Source organism: Lactuca serriola, chromosome 8 (assembly GCF_051521515.1).
Source record: "Lactuca serriola cultivar US96UC23 chromosome 8, Lser_US96UC23_V15, whole genome shotgun sequence".
NCBI classification, from domain to species: domain Eukaryota; kingdom Viridiplantae; phylum Streptophyta; class Magnoliopsida; order Asterales; family Asteraceae; genus Lactuca; species Lactuca serriola.
Window position 1 is genome coordinate 39568637 of NC_136415.1, and position 13182 is coordinate 39581818.

Genomic DNA, 13182 nt, shown 5'->3' on the forward strand with positions numbered 1-13182 from the left:
TAATGGTCCCTTGGTGATCTCATGATCAATAAATACTACACATGAGCCAACATGGTTTAAAATAAAAACTTAAATAAATTTAAGGTTGATTTTGATAAAACAATTGACTTTACAATATTTTGACTTGGTTAGAAGTCAAATTGAGTTTATTAAAACGTGGCAATGTTGGATAAAAAAAGGTTTTTATGAGAAAATTTGCGATTAGGAGGAGGTGAGGCAATGCGACCCCCTTCATTCTTTTCTATCATTGTTGTGAAAGGGCTTAGTGTTACGATGCTCAATATGTTTTTGAAGAGATTTCTTTTTCGAATTGTTGATTTTTAAAAGTTAAGTGATCAAATCAAAAGTTAAGTAACTAAATGAAAACAAAGCTAAAAGTTTGATAATATTTTAAAACTTAAAAAGAATTAAGTTACCAAATAAACACAAAACCAAAAATTAAGGGATAAAAATAATCTAAACATAAGGATTTATATAGATAAATCAGCATTTTTTGTTGGAAGCCCACTAAATTGACTTTTAACTTATCTTGGACCCTTATTGGGGCCAATATGGAGCTAGCCAATAATTGAATCTCACTTGTGGCCAGTTTGTAATTGTTGTTAGCTTGTCTATGAACATCGTAAATTGATGCTGAAATTTGAAATAAAATATCTGTACTTTTTGCGTAAAAACTCAAAATACAATTACAATTACGTCTAGAAATAACACGATATGGTAACAAATAAATCTGCTTATAGTTATGACCAAATAAAGAGTTGGGAGTTTAATTATAATAATTTTATTAAAGTATAAAATATTACATTCAGTTACAAAATCAAAGAAATTCAACAAGTACAGATTTCTTTTTATCATGTTATATTGGTAAAATATAAAATACCAATAACTACCTCAAAAATTTATACAAAAATTTTTATTTTTTTTTATACATATAATTGCAAGCCGAAATCAGGAAGTTGAAAATTTATACTCAAATCGATCGATTATAACTGTTTATATTACATTATTTGGTCAATTGGATTTGGTCCTCTGTTTTTCATTGGCCATTGTTGATGTGTTGACGTTGTGGAAGCCGGAACCGGAGCTGAGACGCCGGCGACTTGACGGCGACGCCGTGCCAACAGATTCCTCCTCGACACATCTCATGCTCCGCCTCATCGCCGTCACGTGTCACCACCGTGTAAGTCGCAGCTTTACGAGATACATCCCACGTCAAAGCTCCGAGCAACAAAACTCCAACTGCCGCCGTGGATAGAATCAACACCGATGCTCCGCCGTAGCTCCGCCCACTCAGCTGGCCGTATGCTTTGATCGCTGCTATTACCGCCAAGTAGAGCATCATCAAATTGCGAACCACCACATCAGAAACCGCCATCGCAATCAAAGAAATCAACAGAGGAAAATCGATTTCTATTGATTTGAATGCGAAGAACAAACTTAAATTGAAATTTGGGGATTTCAGAAAATCTGGAGGGTATTAATTGCAGAATGTTGGGTGGGTTTTTTTTGGGTTTTCTAGTACCTCACCTCACTCTTATCTACCACAATTTAGGGTTAAATCAATATTTTCAGAGTAAAATATTTCAGTGTCAAGGTAAGATATTAAGTTATTGCACGATGTACAAGTAGCTATTGCGTAGTCTTTCTGGATTAGAAAAAACCTTTTCTGAATATTGATTTAAATATTATGTTGGTTACGATGAAATTTCTGATTACACCTCGCATTTTTTTCTCTTTGACAAATTGGATCCAGCAAATAACTTTCTTATTTTATATAAAAAGGTAGAAGATATTTTGTCATTGTCACTTTATTCAAACTAGAGAAGATATTTTCTCATTCCTCTATTATATTAATCATAACAATTTATGAGCATTGATGTGAGTTAATATGATTTTAAAGGTAAATTGTTGTTATTTCCTATCATGGTTCAAACTTTATAATATCCATTTTAATTTTTTTATCATTAATATTTCTCTCATCTCTAGAAACGATGAGCGGATTTGTACCTACGCCAAATATAAACATTGTATTGAACTTGGACTTGATTTAGTGCTCGTTTTGTGACTTTGCCATTGAATTCGGTTTATAATTTTATTTTTGTAAATATTCTATGGCTAAGAAAAATATGGTCGAAAATTAGGTATTGGTTGGGGGATTAAAGATTTGCACCTTGTGGTTTTGGTCAAATGCGTTTGGAGCTGCAATGTTGTTATTTGCTCTCATTTTAGTAAGTTTTAAAGATTTTTGGTTTTTTGATAGTTTGTTGATTGAATCAAATTTTATTGAGTTAAATGAGACTTAACTTATAATCAAACCCAATAAGAAGCATATCCAACTATCCAAGGCTATGTGATCAAATTAAAACTTTCTAATTATAGTATCGAATAGTCTGTATTTTGACCGAGTCCGTTTCAATAAAAAACATATCAAATAGACCGATATAGACCTTATTTAAAGAATAAAATATCTTTATGATGTTTATCGGACTTGGTCTTTGCTAATTTTATCTCTAGTAAAATCTTTCGGGTGTTAGAAAGAAAAAATCAAATATCTAAAATATTTTTAATAGAATAAAGAAGTTATAGATAAAATTTAAGTTCTTCTAATATTATTAGTTATTAACAAATGGAATAGAAATAGGAAATGTGTTCATGAGAATCTTTTATCCATTATAGTGGTAACTTCACTTTTGTAAAATATATAATACTCTTTTTTTTGGTAACATATATAATACTCTTTTTTGTAAAATATATAATACACTTTTGTAAAGGTTACTAAATATTTGTATTCTATTGGTTAAGTAGTTGGTTATATATTTGTCATTTATGGTATTTCTTGTGAGGTGATAAGGAAAAGTTATTTTGTTTGGGATGTTGATATAAAGTTCAAAGAAGCAAACTGAAACTAATTATAATATGTATACTCACAAGTCACACCATGACAAATATATGGCATAGTCATTTACATATCTCTCATAATGTTAATTTTTTATATCCATCTTGTATTTTATTCTTTCTTACTTATTATTTAAATTGATGTTAGTTAACCGATCACATATTTAACCAGAATTAATATAATTTCAATTTAAAGATTTGAACATGCATATATAATAGTATTTTAACACAATTTATCATATCAAGTGTTATTATATACTAAATCAAAATAAAAAAGAAGAAACCGAAATGGAAAAGATTTAATGAATCATAGATATGTTTGTGAAATTATATTTCATTATTAAAAATAAAAATTATGGATTAATACATAATTTAATAAATTATTTTATTAAAACTTACATATTTAAGATGATGAATAATAAGAGACATTTATTATAATTCTATATCAACCTAGAAAACGAAGAAGTTATATTCATTTCTCAAACAATTTAATACTTAAAACTTAGAAGTGTTATATATTTGGATTAATGAAATGTTTTATAAAGTAATATAAATATATAACCGGCATAAAAATTTGACTTATAAAATCAATTCGAGATTTGGGCTACTCATCGTTTATACATAAATCAGATTCAAAACGTGATGGGAGTATGTTGGATTATTTTAAAGTTGATGGATTGAAAGGTGTAAACCCCAAACATCAAGGGGAAAACTAAAAATTACTACCATAACTGTAAGCGAAGGTGACATCAGCACCGACACATGGACCTTACAAACGTGGTTATCATACATTTAATAGCGTTTTTTTAGGTTGTTTTGTATTAAATTATGTTATCGTTAGTTGAAAGTGTAACATCTTTAGTTTGAAAGTGTTAAATTATTATGAGATATCTAAAATTATCTTTAACAAAAGGGTAAAATACTTATCGGCACACGTAACCAATAATTTATTATAAAAAACAATTAAACCAATACATAAACATTTTGAATACTATTAATAGAAACAAACAAAACCCATTATTTATAAGGTAACATTACAAAGGATTCCGGAGGAGTTGGATGATATCAAATTTCACATTCAAATAACCACACCAACGACTCTATCTTCTCTATAAAGTTCTCTTATACGTACTAGTCTTATTCCTTAATGTCTAGTTCATCTAGGATGTTTATCATTAAATATCCGATGATTATTTTATACAATCGATACAATCTAATCATTCATTTAGATATTGAATATTATCAACCGATTCAATCCAATTCGCTATCACCAACCGAATCGAAACAATCCAATTGAAAATAAGATTGGGTCAGTTTTATCCATTGGATATTAAATGTTTGATATTTAATATATCCAATTGTATCTATCCCATTTCATCTAATTTTCATAAGTTATCATCCAATTTGATCCATCTGAATGCAGAATTGCAACATGCCAACAGCCTCACATCAATTTGGTCCACTTGAAATGGTAACCGGCCAAAATAGCAATTGTTGCTTTAACCTTAAGTTTTAACCATTTCTTTTCATAAGAAAAAACTCGTGAACTAGGATTTTGGTTATAGTTGCGTTGTAGTTTTGTAATCAACGAGTGGGGTCAACTTGGGGGATTCTCAAAGATTAGCGCTATGTTTGTCATGTTACTTGAAGCTATACCGAACAACTAAAAAAGTAGCAAGTATTTGATAAGTTAATAGATAAAAATAGTGCTTAACTATCGAGTGAGCCCGTGGTGAACTACCGGTTATCCCTGTGCTTGTTCTTGCACGCTTATTGAATGGTATTACTGAAATGTGTCTGATTTATTCACAAAGGATGACGATGAGAAAAAACAATGACAAAATGAAGCCCAAAACGGAAGCACAAATCGGTAGACGGAAAAAGGACAAAAGAAATGTCAAAATGGTCAAAGGGACTGAAAGTGAGAAATATTAAAACACGGGTGACCAATCTGTATTGAAAAATAAGTAGTACGACAAAAAAAAGGACAAAATGAAGCAAAAAATGATAAAGTGACTTAAATTGACAAATATTAAAAGATATGTGGTCAATCTCAAATTACAACAGCTAAGGACCCGAATTGTCAAACTATACAAAATGTTTTATTTCTAATGACCATGGCTATTAATATATGTCGGTGTTTTTTATTTTATTTTATTTTATTTTATTTTTTTATTTTTTTTTTGAGAATATCAAAGGTAGGGACCAAAAATGCCAACTCCACAAAGAAATATGGCAAAAACTTGAGGGGTCACATTCGATAAATGCAAGGGACCAAGTGACAAACTCTCGAAACCTTTGCGGCTAATTTTTAATATATATAAAATTATAGGGGACAAGTGGCAAACATAAAATACAAGGGACCAAAAGTGGTAAATTTTCTAAACTTTTGTGGCTAACAAATATATTTAAATTGCAAGTGACCAAAAGTGGCAAACATAAAACACAAGGGACCAAAAAATATATATAAAATACAAGAGACCAAAAGTGACAAGCATAAAATACAAGTGACCAAAAGTGGGCAAATTCTAAAAATTTTTGTGGCTAAACTATGAATCATTAAGAACTTACAAAACTTAAGAGATTACATTTGGTAAATGTAAGGGACCAAGTGAAATATATATATATATATATATATATATATATATATATATATATATATATATATATATATATATATATACGGCTAGGTTAAAGTATTTTTTACATTTATTGTGTGCTAGAATGCACCAATAGGAATTTAGTAAAATTATATTATTATTTAATTAAATAATGATAGATATTAAATGGTTTCCATAATTGTATGTATATTAAATGATATCAATAATTATAATTTTCTCTTTATGGAAATTAATTAAATTTGTCATTAATGTCAGCAATAACATTCTTTCAGAATGAATTCGTATCTAGGTTTTTATGTCAGCAATAACATTATTTTAGGACTCACTCACTTAAAATACAATAAAGTTGTATGGAATATGAAGAATGAGGGTGTATTCTAGTAGAATATACTCTCGTTCTCCTAGAATACACTCTTATTACTTTATATATGAATTCATTCTAAAAGAATATTATTATTGACATTAATGATGAATTAAATTAGTTTCCATAAAAATGATTTATAAATATGGATATCATTTAATATACATTAAATGTTTACTCAATTCTTATTGGTGCATTCTAGCACACAATAGATGTGAGAAACATTTGAACCTACATATATATATATATATATATATATATATATATATATATATATATATATATATATAATATGCAAGGGATCAAAAGTGGCAAGCATAAAATACAAGGGACCAAAAGTGGCAATTTCTTAAAACTTTTGTGGCTAAATTGTGAATCATCAAAAAGTCACAAGAACTTGAGGGGTCACATTTAGTAAATACAAGGGGACAAACTCTCGAAACATTTACGGCTAATCTTACTATATTATTATACAAACCTTACTATTTCATAAAATAAATTTAAGACGTCCAAACCATTAAGCTTATAGTACAAATAACGAAGTCAATATTATCTCATTCTTTAATTCCTGTCTCATTCAAAAAGTTACAAAAATGGAAATTGTCCACTTTCCCCACGTGATATTATCAGTAATCTTTCATTGTCCTTCGAATCTTCCCCTGACCTGGTATTCTTCAAAATTGACCTGGTATTCTTCAAAATTGAACTACTTCCCATTTAATTCGCCAAACTTCAAGTTCAAAAGGCTCACTCGCATTCGTCGTCCCACCCTACTATAAAGCACGCCGTCAATCAACAACACAATGCTCCTTTCCCATATATCTCCCCTACACTTATCTGATCTCCTTCTCCACCCAGTTTCTGCACTCACACCACTTCTCTGGAGTCTCTCTATTTGTCTCTACCCTTATCCTACAACCACTCTCTGCCTAATCGTTACCAGCCATCCAATTTCCGCCCTCCGGAATTAATGACCTAGCCTCATCTCTCCACTTTCAACCACTACTACAATTACCAGACATCGATAGTTATCTGTTTCTTGGGGATTTGGGTCTAAATCTTTGTTGGCGATATGTTTCTTGGGTTTTCCCCTCAAGAATGTTCAAAGAAATAGACCAGGTTTGTGTTGTTCTTTTCATTTATGTTTCTTATATTTACTATCTACAAAATCGAAATTACATCTTTGATTTTCTTTGTATTCCTTTTGGTTTTGTTTTAATTCTTGAATACCGATTCATTTCTTTTCATTTTGCCGGAATAATTTTGGTTTATTGTATACTTTTCCTTCCTCCCCTTTTCACCATTTCTAGATTTAAACTCTCCTATGTCACCTCTACCCTATTTCTTCTCTACCCAACAGCCGACGACCACAACAATCAAGCCACCATGTCTTCCATACTACACGTAGCTCCAGCCAGTTGCCTCCACTAGGATTTAAAGAGAATTTCTGGAGGATCACCATTAAATATGTAACATTGTAAGTTCTTCACATTAATCCATGTTTTTTTTTGTTTAATTTTATTTTGGTATCAAAATAGATCCAAAACATGTGAAACCTAATGATTTCAGCGTCGTCTTCTCTGGTTATATATCACAGCTCCACAATTTGGGTTTTTTGCTCTTAACTTTGTTTTCATTCTCTTATGCAGGTCATATGAATTAAAAAGATGGGGTTGAATCATTTTTGTTTTCGAAATTGCTTACATGCTTACCTGCATCTTTGATTTAAAGTAAATGTGCATATGGTCGATAAAGATGTGTTTTCTTTGACTTTTTAATTTATATTTCCTGGAAATAAGATTTTTTTTGAAGTAAGGCCCTATCAAAGCTAAGGAGCCCGCCTTGAATCTGCAGATGGTGATAGTCACATTGCTTGATGTCTAGAGGCTAATATCAGAGCTTCTAAATAAAAATGGTATTTGTCTTTGATAAATGTTACACAACTCTATACATCTTTGTTATTTTTATTTTAAGGTTGCAATCTTTTTGTGTATATTTTTTTGGCTAATTCACTGAAACCCCACAAAAAGACATGGACGAAATTTACGGTGAGTTAAGTTGGGAGGCTTGTGACTTTATTATTATACAAGCCTTACTATTTCCTAAAATAAATTTAAGACGTCCAAACCATTAAGTTTATAGTACACATAACGAAGCCAATATTATCTCATTCTTTAATTCATGCCACATTCAAAAATTCAAAAAGTTACAAAAATGGAAATTGTCCACTTTCCCCACGTGATATTATCAGTAATCTTTCATTGTCCTTCGAATCTTCGAATCTTTGATTTTCTTTGTATTCCTTTTGGTTTTGGTTTGATTCTTGAATACGGATTCATTTCTTTTCATATTGCCGGAATAATTTTGGTTTATTGTACACTTCTCCTTCCTCCCCTTTTCACCATTTCTAGATTTAAACGTTCCTATCTCACCTCTACCCTGTTTCTTCTCTACCCAACAGCTGACGACCACAACAATCAAGCTACCATGTCTTCCATACTACACGTAGCTCCAGCCAGTTGCCTCCACTAGGATTTAAAGAGAATTTCTGGAGGATCATCATTAAATATGTAACATTGTAAGTTCTTCACATTAATCCATGTTTTTTGCTTAATTTTAGGGAAAAATGCAGAAAATCCCAACCCTTTATCATATTACATTCAAAAAAACCATTTATATTATATTTACCTTCACAAAAGCCCTTACATTATAAAATACCTTTCAGAAAAACTCAAATAACCCGTTACATTACCTGATGACCGGATGACCTGGCATAAAAAAAGACCCACGTGAATAAACTTAACTTCACAGTCGACTAAAACCAAAACAAAACATAAGGAATTAGGGTTTGTCCCATCTCGCTACTTCATCTCTCTACTTCAATTTCAACAGAAAAATAATTTAGGATCGTATGAAATTGAAGAAGGAAGGGGGATCGATCCCACCCACTAGTTTGTTTCTCGGTAAAAAAGGGTGTATTTAATTGCAATCGCGAAGGACAACAAGGAAGCAGTAGCTGCACTTCACACACAAATCAATGGCTTCTTCTTCTTCATCTTCAAAATATAGATGCAGGTCGGTAAAACAACTCAAAGAAAAAGAAGATTTAGATCGTTGTGGTTGTGGTTACGAATCCAGAATGTGGATTTGAACTACGACTAAGAACCCTAAAAGACAATTTTACAAGTGCCCTTATTGGGTAAGTTCATAAATAGATGAAATAAAAATGTTTTAGCTTCTTTTTTACTTACTTTCTAACTCACTGCCCAGGGTTCAAGTGAAGATTGCAAGCATTTTAATTGGATTGACCCGGAGTTGACTGGGTACTATAAAGAAGAAATGAATAAGCTTATTGTTGAATCAAAGTTGAATGGGTACTATAAAGAAGAAAGGAATAAGCTTATTGTCGAATTAAAGAGAATGAAGGCAAATCTTGAGGTGTTAGAGAAGGGAAAGAAGCAAAATATTGAAGTGTTGGAGAAGAAGAACAATAGTATCAAAGTAATTGTTAGCTTATTAGCATTTTTGTTTGTTGTACTCGTTATCAATTGGTTTGCAATTAGTGTTTTCAGGGATTAAGTGTTGTAAGGGTATGTAGTGCTGTATCAAGAAGTTATCATGGTTTTAGTAGTCTTTATAGCAATGTATTTCACTATGAATTGTTGTATCTAATGCTTGTTGAAATATTAAATTTAGGAAGTTGGTTTCTTACTGTTTGTTGATGTTAGATATCATACTGTTAGTAGTCTTTATAGCTTTTGTTGTGTTGTAAGGGTATGTAGTTTTTGTTGTACTCATACAAAGTTTGTTGTGAAAATAGTTATGTTCTTAACAAAAGTTCTATAAGGGCAATTTAGTATACAGGCTTGTTGATCACAATTATAGTCCCTCTTTTGTGCAAATTCAAAATGAAATAGGCTTGTCTATCATAATTAAGGTCCCTGTATACAGATCAAATATGAAGAAAAAATGGTCCATGAACATAAGTGATGCTTTTGTTGATCTGTTCAATACTCAAGACAAACAAACATAACATATATTATCTGTCTGCTGTATTTCAAACATATGGTCCCTGTTGGCAGTTTTTTAATACAAAAGTGGTCCTTCTCGGCATTTTTTTTAACAAAAATGGTCTTCGTCGACATTTTTTTTAACAAATGGTCCTGATAATAATTTTCTTCTACAAACATATATAAGCACAAACAAATTGCACTAAGATAACAAAATGACCCTTACAAAGTGCAGAAACACTGCATTGAGTTTTCAAAAAGGCTACTACTAAGTGCATAAATTGCATAAATACTACATAGTGTTTTTAAATGCAGAAAGTTTTTTAAACATTGCCCACTATACAAAAAGGGCTATTAATTCCACCTACTCAATCTTTCTTGTTTTTAGAGTTCCAGTACTCATATGGTACGGTGTTCCAAAAATCTTCAGAATCTTCCTCATCTCTCACTGGAACCTCTTGAAGATCACTATCTGCATCATATTGCGTCTCAAGGACACAAGTTTGTGTTTGAATGTTAGGCACTCCTTCATCATCATAAACAACCTGCTCGTTTTCATTTTCTACATAGAAAACTAAAGATTAGAAAAACTCCATAAATAACATGTTTTATTTTAAAGTATAGATAACATACCCATATAACGATCCACAAAATCATCATCGTCATTTATTATAACTCTCACACCTCCTCCTCTATTTCCAGCCCGTCCTCTATTTCCTCCTCTACGTCCTCTTCCACCTCCTCTACTTCCTCTTCCACCTTTTGTACGATCATCAAAATCGTCATTTCTAGGCCTTCCGGTCGGTCTTTTTGGCTTGGGAGGGGGTAGTTGTTTCTCATTCTTGCATGTTCTAGCATTATGGCCAATTTGTAAACAGTTATGACAAGTTTTTGGCCTCCCTGCATTTGAAACAGTTGGATACTTGGATTTGTTTTCAGTCTCATGTCTCTTCTTTTTAATAGTAGGTCTGCCTGGCATCCTCCTTTCTTTTGGTGGCAAAGGCTTTTCGTAAGGTGTTTTTGGCCACATTTTACTTCCATTCATGGGATCGATTGTCTTGGTATATGTTGTAATGAATTTATCCTTACTAAACCATGTACTCAAATAATCTTCAGGATCAATGTGGCAGTAGTTCAATGCTGCACCAGCATGTACACAAGGAATGCCGGATAATTGCCATAGCTTGCAACTACAGGAGTGTGCATTTAAGTCAACCTTGTACGCATCGTATCCATTTCTTATTTCAAACACACTTCCTCCAGCAGGGTAGACAAGCCAATTTCTACAAAATAAGAAAAATGTGATAATAATTATTCAAGAAAACCAACTTTAAAACCAATCATATTTCAAATAATTTATGGCATTACCTCATGTTTCTATGGAAATAATTCATTTTTTACTTATATTTGGACAAATTTCCTTTTCCCATGTTTGTGCTTTGCTTGACATAACTTCAAACCGCTCCATGCAATATAATCTAATTTCCTCTAACACCGTAAGTAATGGTTTTCTTCTTGCTTCCACAATCACAGAGTTGAAAGACTCTGAAATCCCATTCTCAACTGCCTCGCAGGCCCTATCAACTTCAAAAAAATGCCCTAGACCATGTATTAGGATCCCTTTTTGTTAGATGATCATAAGCTTCTTGGCTAAACTTTCTTAATTCTTCCATGTTACTCTTAAAGCCTTCTTCTGTGGTTGACATGCAACATCGCCAAAACATCTTCTTATACATCTCACCATTGAAGTTCTTCCTAAAATTCGCATAAATATGTCGTGCACATTGTTTGTGTTCAGCATATGGCATTAGTTCCTTCACACTTTCAACAAGCCCCTGTATTGCACACATTAAAAAAAAAAACATAATTTTTTTTACTGTTTTGGACAGATTGAAAATAAAACTTATTTTTTTTTCACTATTTTTGAACAACCTTGAAGTGCCTATTGACAGAAATTTTAATGTTTGTAAAAAATACCTTCTGTTGGTCCGAAATCAAAGTGAGACCTCTTCCTTGTTCAAAACCAATGTCCGCACCTAACAGTTCAACGAACCACTTCCAGTTGTCTTTGTTTTCAACGTCTACAACGACCCAAGCTATGGGATAAATTTGGTTGTTTGCATCTCGTCCGATTGCAGATAATAGCTCTCCTTTAACTCGTCCCTTCAAAAAACAACCATCCAATCCAATTACCCGACGACAACCGTTGTTCCAACCATCTTTTAAGGCTTTAAAGCAAATGTAGATACGTTGAAAATAATTGCCATCCGGATTACTTTTTACTCCAATATTTACGGTACTACCAGGATTTGACCTAAGAATTTCTTGGCCATAATCCCAAACTTTTGCATAATGGTCTGACAGTTTCCCCTCGATTAAAAATAATGCCTTAGCTCGTGCCCTTTGACACTGTGGAGTACTTACCTTGCAAGAAAATACCCTTCGAATATCAGCTTTTAGTTCTCTTATTTTCATTGTGGGATTTCTTATCATCTCATCAACATGGTGTTTAGCAATCCAGGAGGGAGTAACAAGAGTCCCAAACTCGAAACTTCTACAACATCTATGATTATCATTCAAAGATTTAACTTGGAAAGTTGTTTCATTTCCAATCCAAGAAGCATACAACCTATACGGGCACTTTTTTTTTGTTATTTTCTTTCCCACAAACTACTAATATCCTATCATGATCACTTTTAGCAAAACGTAACTGAAACCCATTTGCCACAGCGTAGTTTCTAACACAAAATTTTAGTTGTTCGGGACTCTCGTACTTTTCTCCTAATTCAGGTTTCATCTTTCTCCAATCAACCAAAGGGTTGTAAATATTATATTCGACCCCGATTTCTTCATTTTCTCCATCCACATTCCAGTTGTGTTTTCCAAATTGTAAATCATCATCATCATATATCTCTTCTTCATATTCATCTCCTCGATACAATTTTACTATTTCAGCATCTTCTTTATTACGAGGGCATAACAAATACAAAAAAGGATCATATGCGGTTTTTGTCATACTTGTGTCAACATCTTTCTCAAAACGGGCATCTATAAACATATCATCTTCCATGTCAAGACATAATGACCCTATGGAATTTGTATCCGTAGAAGACTCAACATATTCCTCGTCTTCACTATCTGTGCTTCCTTCCTCACTCAAGTAAAATACTGAAGATGAAGCCATGTTCACTGATTGGTGATTAATACTCACTATAAATACAAAAAAACCACTGATTAAGAACAAAAAATTACAAAATAATGACACCTATTTGAAGACCAAAAAAACATTATCATA

General features: G+C 32.0%; 2 protein-coding genes across 2 annotated transcripts; both read right to left on the reverse strand.

Annotated features, from left to right (window-relative positions):
* Window positions 1-948: 948 nt before the first annotated feature.
* On the reverse strand, window positions 949-1517 carry LOC145068717 (uncharacterized). Its single transcript, XM_079015720.1, has one exon. The coding sequence runs from the start codon at window positions 1373-1375 to the stop codon at window positions 1037-1039; it is 339 nt and encodes a 112-aa protein (XP_078871846.1). The 5' UTR covers window positions 1376-1517; the 3' UTR covers window positions 949-1036.
* Window positions 1518-11473: 9956 nt separating this feature from the next.
* LOC145066830 (uncharacterized) lies at window positions 11474-12362 on the reverse strand. The gene is made up of 2 exons (XM_079014090.1): window positions 11865-12362; window positions 11474-11722 (listed from the first exon to the last, which is right to left on the reverse strand). The coding sequence occupies exons 1-2, from the start codon at window positions 12360-12362 to the stop codon at window positions 11474-11476; spliced, it is 747 nt and encodes a 248-aa protein (XP_078870216.1).
* Window positions 12363-13182: the final 820 nt, after the last annotated feature.

Bases quoted from the DNA above. Each gene is read 5' to 3' on its own strand.
- LOC145068717 (XM_079015720.1), bottom strand. From the start codon at position 1,375: ATGGCGGTTTCTGATGTGGTGGTTCGCAATTTGATGATGCTCTACTTG.
- LOC145066830 (XM_079014090.1), bottom strand. From the start codon at position 12,362: ATGAAAATAAGAGAACTAAAAGCTGATATTCGAAGGGTATTTTCTTGC. The intron at 11,723-11,864 runs GTATTTTTTACA...TGTGCAATACAG, and splicing joins TGATTTCGGACCAACAGAAG to GGGCTTGTTGAAAGTGTGAA.